The 16,016-nt window shown below is 54.2% G+C and overlaps 1 protein-coding gene across 7 annotated transcripts; it reads right to left on the bottom strand.

The window, feature by feature from the left end:
- Nucleotides 1-797: 797 nt before the first annotated feature.
- Nucleotides 798-15,384, bottom strand: TMEM42 (transmembrane protein 42). Of its 7 annotated transcripts, none has more exons than XR_006214751.1 (5): nt 15,125-15,384; nt 13,144-13,290; nt 7,236-7,426; nt 3,332-3,440; nt 798-1,653 (listed from the first exon to the last, which is right to left on the bottom strand). XR_006214751.1 is itself a non-coding variant. In XM_042978725.1 (3 exons), exons 1-3 carry the CDS (start codon nt 15,314-15,316, stop codon nt 12,254-12,256), a joined length of 480 nt encoding a protein of 159 aa, XP_042834659.1. In that variant the 5' UTR covers nt 15,317-15,384; the 3' UTR covers nt 11,751-12,253. The 7 variants fall into 7 exon arrangements, 3 of the variants coding, with proteins under 3 accessions (XP_042834659.1, XP_042834658.1, XP_042834657.1); XR_006214753.1 differs by lacking the exon at nt 798-1,653 and adding an exon at nt 2,822-3,139; XR_006214752.1 differs by lacking the exon at nt 798-1,653 and having other exon boundaries at nt 2,822-3,440.
- Between the last annotated feature and the right edge of the window lie 632 nt (nt 15,385-16,016).

Here is a 16,016-nt window from a genome sequence, read left to right as displayed (position 1 = left end):
CAGCATCATGCTCTGTGCTGAGCCTGCTTGGGATTCTTTCTCTCTCTGCCCCTCCCCTGCTTGCTCTCTCTCTCAAATAAGTATTAAAAAAGAGAAAAAAAGAAAGCCCAACCTCTCAAGAGGCCCTTGGCCCGGGAAATTCAGAGGATCAGATGGCTCCCCAAGGGCCCACGTGATGCCCAGCACAAGATACTTTAAGAAACTTGTTGGCAGAAAGAAGAAAATGACCCAGGGGACCACACAGTCATCTTGAAGCAGAGTTTTAATTAAAAGCATATTGATCATCTGAGCAAGTCTCTGGAGGGCACAACACCAAGGAGCACCTCCGGTGAACGAAGAAGGGCTTTCAGTCCACACGAGGAGGTACCTCCTCCCGGGAAGACGAACCTGCCCCCCACCCCAGAACAGACCCCCGCTCAAGGGAAGGGGGACCTGCTGGCCACGGGGGTCTCCCTCCCCTGCGCCTGCCCAAGGCTCCCAAGCTGGGCCGGCCCACGCCCTGCAAGAGCCCGTCTGGAGACCTGGGCGCCTCAGGGTGGGCTCCTGAACGGTCTGCTGGCCATGCTTCCAGACCCACTGGGGCACGGGTGGGCAAGGTGGGAGGCTTCAAGTGGGGTGCCCCTTGGGGGGTATCTGCTTTACCCCAAGGTCAGGAAAGGGCACCTTGTTTGTTTGTTTTTTAATGTTTGTTTTGTTGAGAGAGAGAGAACGAATTGGGGAAGAGCAGAAGGGGACAGAAGATCCCAAGAGGGCTCTGAGCTGTCAGCACAGAGCCCGATGCGGGGCTCAAACTCGAGAACCTTGAGATCAAGACCTGAGCCAAAATCAAGAGTCAGCCGCTTAACCGACTGAGCCACCCAGGGGCCCCCAAGGGGCACCTTGTTTAAAATGCTCTTCTCCCAGGCTACTCAAAGTTGGAATCCCCTTGACTGACCTGATCTTTCTGCGCCCTGAGGTGGAGGCCCCCAGGGTCCCAAAGGCAGCGTTAGTCCCGGGGAGCAGTGGATGGGGAGGACCCAGGGGTGCTGGAGTAAACGGTACTTGCTGGGCCGAGAGGGGCTGGAGGGTAGAAGATGGAACCGAAGCAGCAGATCCGGCAAATTCACAAGCCGGCCTGGGGCCCCCACCCGTGGCCGTTCCCCCGTGAGGCCTTCCTGCAAAGGGGAGCACGTCCCTTCATTCAGTGCAGATTCCCAGCCTCCACCGCTGGGGGCAAGGGCACCGGTCCGGGACGCTGCCTGTACGCACACCTCCAGCTGATCTGCTTGTGGAAAATACTGCATTTCAGGAGCAGTGGACACCTGTGTACAACTTGGGTCAGTCTCTGGGAGCGGTTGGGGCCTCCACGAGTCTTGGGGGTGGGGAGGGTCTGGGTTTGTGCTGGAAGATTCCTGGGAGAGGGAGGAAAGGGAGGGAGGGGGCGGGCCCCTACCCGACAGGGTCTGCAGTTTCTCTCCTCTCGCTCCGGTGGGTGTCCTCTCTGAGGTTCTTCTCACGTCGTGGGCTGGATCATAGGTGGATTCAGTGCGTGCTGGGGTGGGGACCCCACGCTCTCAGCACAGAAATGCCAGGCGGGGTGAGCAGCGACTGGGGGTGCTGGGAGCCCCACTCCTGGGGCCTCTCCCCTCCTCTCCCTCCTGGTGTCCTGCCGACCTGTGCTCAAGGTCCCGGAGAACACTGGGTAAAGCCTAGGGCACCGCCCGCCCACAGGTACCAGCCAGGCGCCTCTGGTCGCTCCCGGACCAATTCCTGGCGAGCACGTCCATCTGACGCACGCGTGAGGGGTGGGCATCAGCGTCCACCCCAGTGGCACAAGGGGTTGCCAGCCCAGCCTGGCACCCCCGCCCAGTGTGGCTCCCCAGAGCATCGCAGAACACATGGAGGGCGTGGCTTGTCCGGACGGGCAGGGCGCCCAGGAGGGCCTGTGCACACACTCACCGTGTGACCTGGGACAGATGCTCACGTTCTGTGCCTCAGTTTCCTCCTCCGCGAAATGGTGATCGTTAAAATGTTTATACCTATTTGGGCATCTTCTATTTTGGAAATTAACTGGGAGTGGCCCGCATCTCTCCCAAACCCTGATTGCGTCCCGGCTGGACGTTCTTCCACTTTATGGAAACCAGAGAAAGGGCAAAGCCACTTGAGTCCCTCTTTTATTATTATTCTTTTATGTTTATTTTTGAGAGTGAGAGAGGCAGAGCATGAGTGGGGGAGGGGCAGAGAGAGAGAGGGAAACGCAGAATCGGAAGCAGGCTCCAGGCTCTGAGATGTCAGCACAGAGCCCAATGTGGGGCTCAAACCCACGAAGTGTGAGATCATGACCTGAGCCGAAGTCGGATGCTCAACCGAGAAAGCCACCCAGGTGCCCTGAGTTCCTCTTTGAAAAGCACTTACAACAGTACGCGACACATAGTAAGTGCTATATAAATGCAAAAATAAATGAGCAGAGGGTCCTAATGTAGACTTTTGACGTAATCTCTAAAAAAGGCTGTACAGGCAAGTACAGGACTAAAATGACACTTGTCACAAATCTCTGAACCCGTGGCCTGGGTTCGACCACACTCCTCCCCCTTCTGTCCGGAGCATGAAAGTTCTTTGCAAACTCCATCAGGCCTGGTGAAAACCACAGTCACGCTTCCCTCTGTCTCCTGAATATTAAAGACACCAGTTTATGGGGCGTCTGGGTGGCTCAGTCAGTTTAGTGTCCGACTCTTGGTTTCAGCTCAGGTCATGATCTCACAGCTTCGTGGGCTCGAGCCCTGAGTCGGGCTGTGCACTGCCAGCTCGGAGCCTGCTTGGGATTCTCTCTCTCTGCCCTTCCCTCACGCTGCGTCTGTCTCTCAAAATAAAGAAATAAACTTAAAAAAAAATTATGTATATATATAAAGATACCAGTTTGTTAAATTCGGGCTTTTACAATATGGCACAGTTCCTGAAGCCTGTTTTGGAGGTCGTTTGGTTTTAATTTATAAGGAGCCTCAAAAGACAGTGCGGCCTGGGCCTCCAGGGTCCTGTCAGGCAGCGCGGCTGGACGACACGGTCCACCTCTCCTGATTCAGAGGGAACGAGCGCCACCCCACGCCTGGGAGTGGTCAGAAGGGACACAAATACACGGGAGAGAGACGGACAGAGGGTCCGGCTGAAGAGGGACACACACACCATCTTAACTGAGGACCCAGGCACCTCTCTTCTCTGGCTGCAGGTGCCCTCCTGTCCCGCCTAGTGGCCCACCCCACCTGTCCCTGCCCTGTGCCTCCAGGCCCCATGCTGATGACAGAGCAATTCAGGGAGAGGGAGGTGGAAGGTGAGGCTGAGCCCCAGTGATACTCACACTTTCAGAAATCCCAATGGACGATTCTAGTTCCTGCAAAACAAAGCGAATCCCTCTTCCAGGTGTGCTGGGCAGCCTCCTGCCTGTGGAACGCCCCGGTGCCTCGCTTCTAAACAAAATGCAGGAAAAGTGGTGAATGTCACCTCTGAGGTTAGGTTACAAGGAGCCTTCGGCTTCCGCCCTGGGTGTGGCCACCCTCGCTCTCGGCTCTGATGGGCCGACGCCTGGTGGGGGCCTGTCCTGGGGAGAGGCCCACGGGGTGAGAGACCGAGGCCTGCCGCAGCGGCGTGCAGGCAGCCTGGGCCGGGGTCCCCCACCCCCCAACCCTGAGAGGCCTGCAGGCCGTGAGGGGCCTTGATGGAGTCCTGGTGAGAAGCCACAGGGTTGTGGTTTGAAAGCACTGCCCTCGCGGGTAATTTGTTGCGGGGCAGCGGGAAACTGACGCCCTAACTGCTGCATCCAGTTTCCCCCGCCCACAGTGGGAGCCCTAGTTAGACAGTCACGACCAGAAGCCCCAGCTGGTGGCCGTGACTCCACAGCCAACCCAGCAGGCCCGCTCGCGGTCACACATTTCTCACGGTGAAGGAGCAGTAGCGGTAACGGGGCACCTGACAGGGGAAAGTCGTCGGGCCCCCAGCAGAGGACCTCGGAGGTCAGCTGGGGTTCAGAGATTCCCAACCTCGTGACCTCATCTTCTGTCACCTAAACTTGGACGTGACTCTTGCGACACCTGGGCGTTCTGGTTGCTCCTGCTTGGCTCACAGCCTGCAGGGCTGGGCTTGGCGGACGTCCCGAGGGAGCACTGCGCCGGGAGTCAGTAGAACGGACTCAACCACCGCCTTGCTGGGCAGCCTTGGGCCACTGGCCCCATCTCTCTGGGCTGGTTTCCTCATCTCTGAAGCAAGCAGAGTGGGCTCAGCCCGCTGCTTCCCAAACCCCAACGCTGGTGAGCGCCACCCGGGAACAGGCCACCAACGGGCCCCGGCCGTGTCAAGCACTGTAGCGGGAACTTGTTATATGCGGCCGAACCTCCTAACAACCCCCCAAAATGAGACGACCGAGCCTCCGGTCGCCAGAATGTGCCAGCGCGGGGGGGAAGGAACAGGCACTTCTTTCCGTGGACACGGAAAGACCCGGCGGTCAGGGCAGGTCAGCAGCCTCTAACTGGGATGAGCCGGCCGGCCGTGGGGAACGAGAGCCCCCACCGTTTACAGAGCACACGCTCACAGCCGCCTGGCAGAGGGAGCACTTCAGACTCACCCAGCGATGGACACTCGTCGGCCGGCCACCCACATGCAAGCACAACCACGTGGCTAGAGTCCCCGCGGGCCCCTGGAGAGCGTTCTCAGTGTGGCCGGGGCTCCCCGGAGTCTAGAGGCCTGCGAGTCTTTGCACAATAATCCCAAGAGCTGCCTCTTTCTGGTCATCCCCTCAAGGGTACAGTGATGTGGCTCAGAGTCCACACTGCCATCGGCTTTAAGAAACTGCCACTGCACATGGGGACAGTATCAAAGAACACCCGTTATGTGAAAAGGCTGTGGAAATATTCCTGCCTTTTTCATCTCCGTATCTGAGTGAGGTCAGATTTTCTTCATAGATTTCAACCAGAAAAAAAAAATGCATCTCAAGGACTGAATGCAGGGGGCGCCCGGGTGGCTCAGTCGGTTAAACATCCGACTCTTGGTTTCAGCTCACGGCGTGCGTGACCCCACAGTTCGTGAGTTCGAGCCCTGAGTTGTGCTCTGTGCTGACGGTGCGGAGCCTGCTTGGGATTCTCTGTCTCCCTCTCTCTCTGCCCCTCACCCACTCTCTGTCTCCCTCTCTCTCAAAAACAAACATTTAAAAAAACACAACTGAATGCAAAAGCAATTGGGAAAACCCAGCTGAATTCTACTAAGCCAGATATTAACAAGATTTACAGAAATGTAAAACAATGCTACTCTCTTCTCTACATTTTAGGCTTCCGAAAAAATATAGCTGTTTTTCATAAAAATACGTTATTTATATAATGGGCGGAGAATTTATTATTCTTCTCTCAGAAGAAAATAAATATTTTTTTAAACTTCTCAGTTTACAGAGCACCTGGGTGGCTCAGTCGGTTGAGCATCCAACTTCGGCTCAGGTCATGATCTCACAGCTTGTGAGTTCGAGCCCCGCGTCGGGCTCTGTGCTGACAGCCCGGAGCCTGGAGCCTGCTTCGGATTCTGTGTCTCCCTCTCTCTCTGCCCCTTCCTCCCTCGCATTCTGTCTCCATCTCTCTCAAAAGTAAATAAACATTAAAAATAATTTACCTTCTCAATTTACATTTCGGAAATGGTAAAAATTTGCAGGTAGAAACGTCATAACCACAAGCTGACTGGGGTCTTCAATAATTTGTAAGTGTGTAAAGGAGACATGAAACCAAGCTGCCTGAGTACCGCTGCTCTGGGCAAACGGAGTTTCGTGAACCGAGTGGACTTTGGTGACCAGCCCTCCTGTCTGCCCAGGACTGAGGGTTTCCTGGGACACAGCATGCTTAGTCCTAAAACCAGGAATGTCCGGGGGGAACTGGAATAATTTGCTCACCCAAACTGAAGCCCAGCCAGAAGCAGGGGGGGACCTTCTGTGTAAACACCATTGGCAGCTGGGGAAGCTGAGGCTGGGAGAGGCGGGGCCACTGGGAGAGGCTGGGTTCTAAGCTCAGGTCAGACCTGAAAACCTGCCTTCAAGGGGCACCTGGGTGGCTCAGTCGGTTAAGCATCCAGCTCTTGATCTCAACTCAGGTCTTGATCCTAAGTCCTGAGTTCAAGCCCCGAGTTGGGCTCTGTGCTGGGCATGGAGCCTACTTAACCTGCACTCAGAATAGACATCGGCAAATGTGTATTTCTTGACAGTTTTGACGGGTTGACCAGGAATAGCACTGTCACGACCGGAACAACACTATTGTGTGTGGTTCAGATGCCAGCTGGGGGAGAAAACCTACAACCTGCCGAACAATTGGTGAACGGTACAAGGCAGCATCAGTGAGGCACCGGCCCAGTGCCCACCCCCAAGGCTCCTCACCTGCCTTCTGGTTCCTGGGGCCCCAAGATCTGCAGCCTTTCCCCCCCCCACCAGCTGCCTCCCCAGCTGCCTCCCCTTCCGGGGAGGCCTCAAGGCCTCCTCTGCCCCGAATTCCCAGGTTTAATTTTCTGCTCAATGTGGATGACTCTCCTGTGCCCCCTGCTCTCCGTGCCCTCCCTGATCCCCCTGAGGGAACCGGGCCTCCCTCTTGTGAAACACTTTGTCGGGGCCTCTGCCACACGTGTCGTGTCACGTGTCCCCATCTGCTTTGCTGCTGCCTGCTTAGCCCTTGCCGGGCTCTGCCTCAGATGGAAGGGCTCACTTGCCGTGGGCGACCTGGGGCAAGCGGCTTCACCTGTTTGTCCCACTGGGAAGAGGCAGGGGCCACTGCCAACTCTGCCAGCTATCGGAGATCCTGGGGTGTTTTAGAATGATTTTTTTTAATGTTTTATTATTTTTGAGAGAGCGCAAGCAGGGGAGGGGCAGAGAGAAAGGGGGACAGATGATCCGAAGCAGGCTCTGTGCTGAGAGCGGCGAGCCCAACGCAAGGGCTTGAACTCACGAGCCCTGAGATCATGACCTGAGCCGAAGTCGGTCACTTAACTGACTGAGCCACCCAGGCGCCCCTTGAATCCTTTTATTTAGGAATCAAAGAGATTCCAGACAGGATGGAAAGTGATCAATACCCACTGTAAAAACTAAGTCTCTCCCACCCCAGACCCTCAGGCCCTCTCTCCAGAGGCCACCAGTATAAAGTATCTTTCCAGTTTCCTCTGCCATAGACATTGACTGCCATAAGCAGGAGCTTTCTCAACATCCCATCCTGTACGAGCTCTCTTTTCCTTCCCCCGCTAAAACATACCTTGGAGTTGATTTCTTAACCATCCAAGTAGATGTCATTCTCTTCAGCGGCCACTACTGCCTCTGGGTGGGCCTTGAAGTTGTTCCAGACCTCATACGTCACTTCCTCGCACACGTCTTTGCACTTGCGGGTGACAACATCTGTGACATAAATCTTCCAAAGTCAACTGCTGGGTCACAGGATACATGCACCTGGAATTTCAGTACATGCTGAAAGAGCCTTCCAGAGACTGTGCCAGTGGCTCCCATAAAAACATGGGAAGATGCCTTTAAAAACCAACCAACCAACCAAACCCTGGCCACTCCCAAACTTTTCATTGTGGCCAGTCTGATAGATAGATGGATGGATGGATGGATAGATAGATAGATAGATAGATAGATAGATAAGCAATCTCAATGTTGTTTCAATTTTATTCCATTACCACCGCCCGCCCCCCATCACAAGTAAGACTGAGTATCTTTTCATAGAATACTCTCGGCTACCTAATACTGCGCCCTTATCTTTTGGAGTGTGGGTCACGTTCCTATAGATCCACAGGAGCTCTTTTTAGACTTCAGAATATTCATTACCTTCTGACTCTGAGTTTTGCTACACATCCATTTTTTTTTTTTTTTAACTTTTATGGAGTCGGTTTATCTTCCCCTTTGTTTCTGGGTTTCCTGTTTCCTTGGAAACATCTTCGCGCCAAGATTACTTTTCACACACGCCTTCATTTTCCTCTCCTTTACAGTTTCATCTTTGACCCTTCTGGAATTTATGGCGGAATAAGGCATGAGGTAGGAACCCTGCTTTATTTTTCTCTAAATAGTAACCAGGTGTCTCAATGTCGTGAACGGCACGATCTCTTTTAGGAACATCTAACCATGCCTACCACCATTACCCAGGTCCCTGGAATGATGTGACCTTCGAGAGGCGTTGGAAAAACAAATGCAGTGCTGCTCCTGTGAGCCCACAGAGGCATTGCACGCCAGACCACTGCAAGGTGGGTGGTGAGGTTACTGGACCAAGCCCTGCGGAAAGGGAGCCTCACACAGCACAAACCCCCTCCCACCCCCACCCCAACGCTGGAGACCAGTCCTTTACAGGATAGATGTTTTGCAAGTATTGTCAGCCTCTGGCATGCCTTTCTTTTTTTTCCTCACTGTGGTCTTATTTTGCGTTTCCCTATTACCAGTGAGATTGACGCATTGTGTCTGTTTATGAGCTGTTCAATCTTCGTCTTCTATGAATTATCAATTCATACGCCTTGCCCAGTTTTCTCTTGAGGTGTCCTGTCTTTTTCTTAATGACTTAAAGTTTGGGGAACTTTGAGAAAAGAACTTCTACGAGCCCCTTCCAACCACGTCCAGCCACCTACCTGGCTCTCTGCCCACGGACGGCCGTTCCTGACCTCTGCAGTGAGATGTCCGCATTCCTTGCTAAGCCAACCCTCACTTGAGCATCGGACCCCAGCTCACCAGCTCCAGCTTGGGCTCAGTGCTCTTTTTTTTTTTTTTTTTTAATTTTAGGTTTATTTTATTTATTTTGAGAGAGAGAGAGAGAAAGAGGGAGGGAGAGACAGTGTGAGTGGGGGAGGGGCAGAGAGAGAGAGACAGGGAGAATCCCAAGCAGGCTCCATGGTTAGTGCAGAGCCCAATGTGCGGCTCAAACTCACGAACCATGAGATCATGACCCCAGCTAAAATCAAGAGCTGGATGCTTAACCAAATGAGCCACCCAGGTGCCCCTAGGCTCACTGTTCTTTAAACAGTTCCCCCTCCTGGGGCGCCTGGGTGGCTCAGTCGGATGGGCATCTGACTTTGGCTCAGGTCATGAGCTCACCGTCTGTGGGTTCGAGCCCCACATCGAGCTCTGTGCTGACAGCTTGGAGCCCGGAGCCTGCTTCGGATTGTGTCTCCCTCTCGCTCTGCCCCTCCCCGACTCAAGCTCTGTCTCTGTCTCTCTCCACAATAAATAAATACTAAAAAAAATTTTTTTAAACAGCTCCCTCCCTGCACCTTCAGTCTTCTCACTGATAGATCACTGCCATTAGCCTACCTAAATATGCTATTTCTCCTCTCACAACCAAAAATAAAACCAAACAACCCTCCCTCTCTTGTCCCCATCTTCCCTGCCATCTACTGCCCCTTTGTGGAAAAACTTGTTGAAAGAGCCTTCACCACTAGCTGTCTCTAATTCCTCCTCCTACCATTCCCTCTTTTCTCTGTTTTGTCCTGTTTTTTCAATTGTGGACAGATACACATCAACGTAACATTTGCCAGTTTTAAGTTACAATTCAGTGGCATTAAGTACATCCACAATGTTGTGCAACAATCACTACCATCCGTCTCCATAACTTTTTTGAACAGAAGCTTTGTCCCCATTAAACACTAACTCCCCACCCTCCCTCCTCCCAGTCCTTGAGCAGCCCCCAGTGTACTTCCTGCCTCTATGAATTTGCCTGTTCTGGATGCCTCACATAAGTGGGATCATACAATATTTGTCATTTTGCGTCTGGCTTATTTAACTTAGCAAAATGTTTCCAAGTTCATCTTCACTGTAGCCCCTGTGTTACATCTTCATTCCTTTTTTTTTTTCTTTTTAATGTTTTTATTTATTTTTGAGAGAGACAGAGCATGAGCAGGGGAGGGGCGGGGGGGGGGGGGACACAGAATCGGAAGCAGGCTCCAGGCTCTGAGCTGTCAGCACAGAGCCCGAGGTAGGGCTTGAACCCACGAACCGCGAGATCATGACCTGAGCAGAAGTCGGACGCTTAACCGACGGAGCCACCCAGGCGCCCCGATCTTTGTTCGTTTTTAAGGCTGAATAACCTGTTGTATGTATACACCGTATTTCGTTTGTCCATCCTTCTGCTGCTGGGACATTTGAATTGTTTCCACCTTCTGATGACTGTTAGTGTTGCTATGAACATTGGTATACAAGTAGCTGTTTGAGTCTCTGCTTTCAGTGCTTTGGGGTATCTCCCTAGACCTGGAATTGCTGGACTCACACAATTGTTCAGCTTTTTGGGGAACTGCCAATATGGTGGCTGTTACCAGATCGCATTCCCGCCAGCAACGCACAAGGGCTCCAATTTCTCCACTGTCACCAATGCTTGTCATTTTCGGTTTTGCTCGTTTCATTTTTGGTTTTGTGGTAGCCGTCCTAATGGGCACGAGGTGGCATCTCACTGTGGTTTAGATTTGCAGTTCCCTAGTGGCTCATGATGCTGAGCGTCTTCCACAGGCCTCTTGGCCATTTGTAGATCTCCTTTGGAGAGATGCCTGTTCAAGTCCTTCGCCTGGTGACAAGGAAGGGTCCACACGTTCACTCTTTTGCACGCAGAGATCCAGTTTTCCCAGCACCGGTTGTGGAAAAGGCTGCCTTTTCCCATTGAATGGTCTTGACATTTCAATGTCAAGTCTTCTCAAATGGCTTATTTCTGGGTTCTTTATTCTGTACCCTTGGTTCCTGTCCGTATGCCAGTTACTATACCGTTTTCATTATGCAGCGTTGTTGTAAGTTGTGGAATCAGGGATGTGTAAGTCCTCCAACCCTGCTGTCCTTTCTCAAGACTGTTTGGGCTACCTGGGGGTCCCTTGAGGGTTGATACGAATTTTAGGATGGGCTTTCCTATTCCTGCAAAACACCAAGCATGGAAGCAGGGCTGGACACGGTGGACTCGAGAACTGTTGAGATGCGAATATTTGGGGCAACTCAAACACGGTAGGTGCAGGGGGACTAAGGAGGCACCGAGAGAGAACTGGAGAGCTGGGCTAATGCCAGATCCCACTCAGTAAGAGCCACAAAACAATGTTAGGAAGCACATCTGTCACCTGTGCAATGAGCAATAGAGGAGGGCAGTGAGGGTGCTATGCGGGCGGGAAGGAGGGGACAGCCTCGTTCCCCGCCCCCGCCCCCGCCCCCCACCAAGTCCCTCTCCACTCCAGGGAATGTCTGAAGAAGACGTGGAGGTGGTCAGCCTCAGGAGAGCTGAAGGGGGCGCTGGGACACCAGGGGAGCCCCCCAGAGAACTCGAGCAGGTGAGCATCGCACGTGAAGCTATGCACAAGAGAAGGTGAGGCAGCACACAGGCCGCGCTGAACTAGGAATTACACACTGTGTAAGAAACAAACAAGTCACGGGGATCTGGGAAAGAAAACCAAAGGACAGACGGGGCCTAAAGGGGAAATGGGGGTGTGGGAGCAGCAGCTGGGCCAGTTTCCTTTCCTAACAAGTAAAATAACAGTAGGTCCCCAGAGGAAGGTCAGGTGTTCCTCCTTGTGTACCAAGAAAATGGACAGACCCTCCCGAACGTGAAGGGCACCAGCCTGGGTGACATCAGGAAGGAACCGTGTGCTCCAGCTCACAGACAGTAGAGCGCATGGGCCCCAGGCCCGGGATGGGCGGGAGGCGGGGGCAGCTCTTAACTCCATTCCAAGAACTGCAGCTCACCTAGGCTGCTCCCTCGCACTCCAAAAAATTAGGAAAGGAGGGGCGGGGGAAAGGCAGGAAAGAATAAAGATTTCACACCCGCTCCTTTTGACTGACAAAAACAAGTGTTTATTAATCCAGTTTTCCTTCCTTTGCCGTACTGCAGAAGGGCCACACAGGTGTCCTGATACATCGGCGTGAAGCCGTCAGAAAGCTCCACCAGCAACGGATTCCAATGCGACGCGACAGGACAACGATTACAGCGTGGTCTCAAGTCCATACACCAAGCAGACCAACCCCGGGGTCTCCAGCATCTGCCAAGGGGCACTGGGTGGGCCCAGGAGCGTGAGAATCAAAAGCACTGTGCGGGTGTCCTCAGGGCTCCGGGCAGAACACAACTGTGGATGTCCTTCCTGATCCAGAAGCTCCGGCTGGCCACACTCCAGGCTGCCAGGGCAGAGGCCTGCTTCCCTCGGGGGCGCCTTCCTCTGGCTGACGCTCAGATGGCTGCACGCCCAGATCACCCTGGGAAGTGGTCCCCGCACGCCAGCCCGTTCCTCGGGCCGCCACGTTGTCTCTCCAGCCGGTCCGTCCAGTCAACCGATGTCACTGTTGCTTGTGTGGAGGGGCCTTCCCGCTTGGTGGCAGCTTCCTGTGGATCAGGCTGAGTCCGCACAGGATGAGGAACACACCTCCCCACCACAAGACCTCCTGGCACTCTCCATACAACACAAAGCCCAGGAAGGCCTGTGGGACAGAGACCGCTGTGAGGCCAAGTAGACACGTGCCCGCAGGACTTGACCACGGCGGGCAGGCACAACCTCACTCCCCCCGTGCCTGACTTCCCTCCTGGGGCAGGAGGAAAGGTCTGGAGCTGGAGGTCTGGAGCCTGAAACCCAGCTGTCACCTTCCGCAAGGCACTATCCATTTCTGGCTCGCCCGGAGAGGTGGGGGGAGTGTACCTTCCTTGCAGCATTGGCCCCGAGCAAAGTGCGCAAGAAAGATTTGCAGAGGCCAGCAGCGAAGGCCCAGCACACAGCCGGTGCCTGGTGTTTGCTGATCCAAACAGGCCTGCCACGTCCTCCCTCCCTCGACGGCAGGACTGACTGGGCTCAGCCCCACCTGGTTGACATCAGGCTGTCGGAGGAAAGAGCGTCCACCCTCCACGTCTCACGCTCAAGTTTACAGACCCCTAGGAGACAGCTTGCACAGAGGTTACAGAGACATCAGCATGAGGGCTGCAGCCTGAAGGGGCAGCAGGCAGGTGGGCTTTTTTTTTTTTTTTTACACTTGGCCTTCACTCCCAGCTAACACTTGAGGATTCTACCAAGTTCGAGATCAGAGGAGCAGCCACCAGGGCTCAAGCCACAGCCCAATCTCTGCTTCAGCTCTTGTCTTTCCTCCTATCTGGGAGGGTGGGTTCCCCAACTCACCCAGGACCCTCCCAGGACCCAGGTTTGGGACAGGGGTACTGACTGTACCCGCAGGCTACTCACCGAGCTGAGGATGTTTGAAAAAGTCACCGTGACAGATGCAATGGCCGAAGACATGGAGAAACTGAGGCCCCGGCTAAAGAACGTCCACATGAGAGAATTGGTGGTGGCCATCACGATAATGCCTAAGATGCAGAAGACCATGTTCACCTGCGGGAGAGAGTGTCACTGCAGCTGCGCTCGGCCAAGGCAGACCCGCAGCCTTCCTCCCAGCACACCCAGGGCCCTGATGGGCAGCAGCTGGGCCCCTACTGAGATCCCACCAGAGCCTGGGTGGGCCGTTCCTGAGCTTTCCTGCACAAGACTTCACTTAACGCTGTGCTCGGCACACCCGTTTTATAGCTGAAATAAACCCCGAGGAGACTTCTTCAGCCATCTTGCCGGCCATGTGTCCTTGGGAAGAGTGAACTGCTAAGCCATAACCAGTACTTTCTCTGGAACACCAGTCACTTGTTGGTGCTAAAAGATGACTGCGAGACAGCCAAGCAGTTATCGGTCAGTATGTCGTATGAGTAAACCAGGGGCAGAGTCCTCACTTCCTGGGATCAGGTAAAGCATGAATTAGCCCATGCCCCGCCACCCCACCCCATCCCATGCAGGCTACAGGACACTCAGGCCAGTCCCGCTGGGCATCCTCGAGCTTTTTTTTCACTCTGTGCCAGGCCCTGTGCCAAGCGTTTCAAGTGCATTCTCATTTATTCCTTACCTTTACTTTACAGATAAAGAACCTAAGGCATTACATACCCTGCCTAAAGAGCCAAAGGCTGGTGGTAGTCACCAGGATTCAAACTCAGGCAGTGTGTGGCTCCATGCTCTTAATCAGGACACAGCCCTGCTGTGGGAAGGGAAGCCACCACCGACCTGACTACTGATCCCAGACATCACTGGGAGAATCCGCGGCCTTTTTTTCTTTTGCTTTCCCCCCCCCCTTTTTTTTTTTTTAAAGGCGAGAGCCTGGAGGAGAGGATCTTAAATTAAGCCTCCTACACAAAGAATATGTAAGACACCCTTGCTTGATTTTGAGTTAGAAACCTTCCTGCAAACAGAGCTGCTTCCTCTGGGGTGGCCATCCAAATATCAGGCTCTTATTTCTAAAACAGTTTTCCAGCTGCTGAAAAAAGAGTGTCTTAAGGAAAAGGGTGTCTTTGTATAATTTTCACAAAAGCACTCTTTGTGCCAGTGGCAGTCTGCTCATATAGTCACTAAGGCCTGGTGCACAACTAAAAAGACTAGAAAACCTCATGGTTCAGAGTCACTCGTCCAGCTTTGGATCACTTCAAGAATTACACCCAACAGAACACTAACTTCAAGCATAGTGGTTCCCACTGGATTGGCCCTAAACAGGCTTACCGGCCCCCTGATCCCCCCCCCCACCCCCCCAAGAATCAGTCTGTAGGCTCTCCAGGTAAGGACCTAACCCTGGGTTGCAGATGCGATGAAATCCCTCCAGCAGCAGAGGAGAGCCTGTGACTTGGGATGGGAGGGGCAGAGATACACTTCAGCAGGCGTGGGGAGGCAGTTTAGGAGTTCTCGGCATCAGGGATGGGAATGTCCAAAATGTTTCTCTGTCCTCTCATGTCTAGGTGTCCCAAACTCCCAATTTTTCCGGGCAGCAGGGTATATACTGGTCAAAACACCCGTTAATTACGGAGTAAAGACGGGCAACAGGCTTCTCACCTTGAGTTACGAGGAGAGAAACGTCCAGGCATAAGGGGCTTAAAATGAGAGGTAGAGAGTGGATGCAGGAAAGCGAACTAACCCAGTCGGAGGGCAGAGTTTAGGTCCCTGGTAGGGAAGAGGCTCAGGTCTCTTACCGCCTACACGGGACGAGGATTTGAGGGGATTTAGAATAGAAGGATGCTCCCCCGCCCCAGCTGACTGCAGCGCTCGGCAGCTGACCTGGCGAACAGACCCCGCCCCCCCAGCGCCCCCCATCCGCCCGGACCCACCCGCCCGCCTGCCGCAGCGGCGCCCCGGGCTCGACCTCGCTGCCGAAGGCCAGCTTGGCGGAGGCGGCGGCCAGCGCCCCGAACGCGCCGGCGCACAGGCAGTTGAACACGCCCCAGAAGCGGCGCCGCATCGCGCCGGCCTGGAGGTGCGGGGGGAACTCCGCGGGGGCGTCGGGGTAGGAGGCTGGGCACACGGCGCCGCCTGGGGACTGTGGCCTCTCGGCCATGGTGCCCGCTGCCACCTCTCCCGGCTCCTGGGGCACCAGCCACCGGCAGGACCGAGCGCGCGCCGCCATTGGGCGGTGGCCTCACGTGACGCGACGCTCACGTGAGCAGGGCAGCCAACTAGGACGCGGGGAGGGCCTCAGAGGGGCAGGGCAGGGGCGGGGTCGGGGACGGGGCGGGGCGGAGACTAGGGAGCTTGGGTGGGGTGGAGGGCAGCCAGCCCCCGGCGTTGAGTTTAGGTTAACCCGGGAGCTGTCCGGGCCTGGCGTCTGAAGCGCCGGCGGTACTGTGTGGTTGCTGTTATAGAATTAACTATCCATGACCCGGCAGTTTCAATCCTTGCCAGAGTGTTGCCCAGCTTCGGCTTTCCCTGGGAATTTGTTAAAAATGCCCAATCCAGGCCCCGCCCAACTGCCATTGAATCAGAATCTGCATTTCAACAGGAGCCCCAGGAGATTGACCTGCACCTTCCAGATTGAGGCGCAAAGTGGAAAGACTCCTCAGCAGAGGGCGCTAGAGATCTCCACGACTCAGGAAGAAGGCGAGCTCGGGTTAGGGTTTTCTGACAAATCAAAAGGCGCCGATGGATTTTGAAGATAGAGTAAATCATCCATATTCACTCCGGATAACCAGGATTAACATTACTTCTAATCTCCTATGCACTTAAATGTTTAAATATTATTAGAGTACTTTCTATGCATA

Source organism: Panthera tigris, chromosome A2 (genome assembly GCF_018350195.1).
Source record: "Panthera tigris isolate Pti1 chromosome A2, P.tigris_Pti1_mat1.1, whole genome shotgun sequence".
Classification (NCBI taxonomy): Eukaryota; Metazoa; Chordata; class Mammalia; order Carnivora; family Felidae; genus Panthera; species Panthera tigris.
Note: the sequence above shows the minus strand (reverse complement) of the source record. Positions and strands in the feature narration are given on the sequence as shown.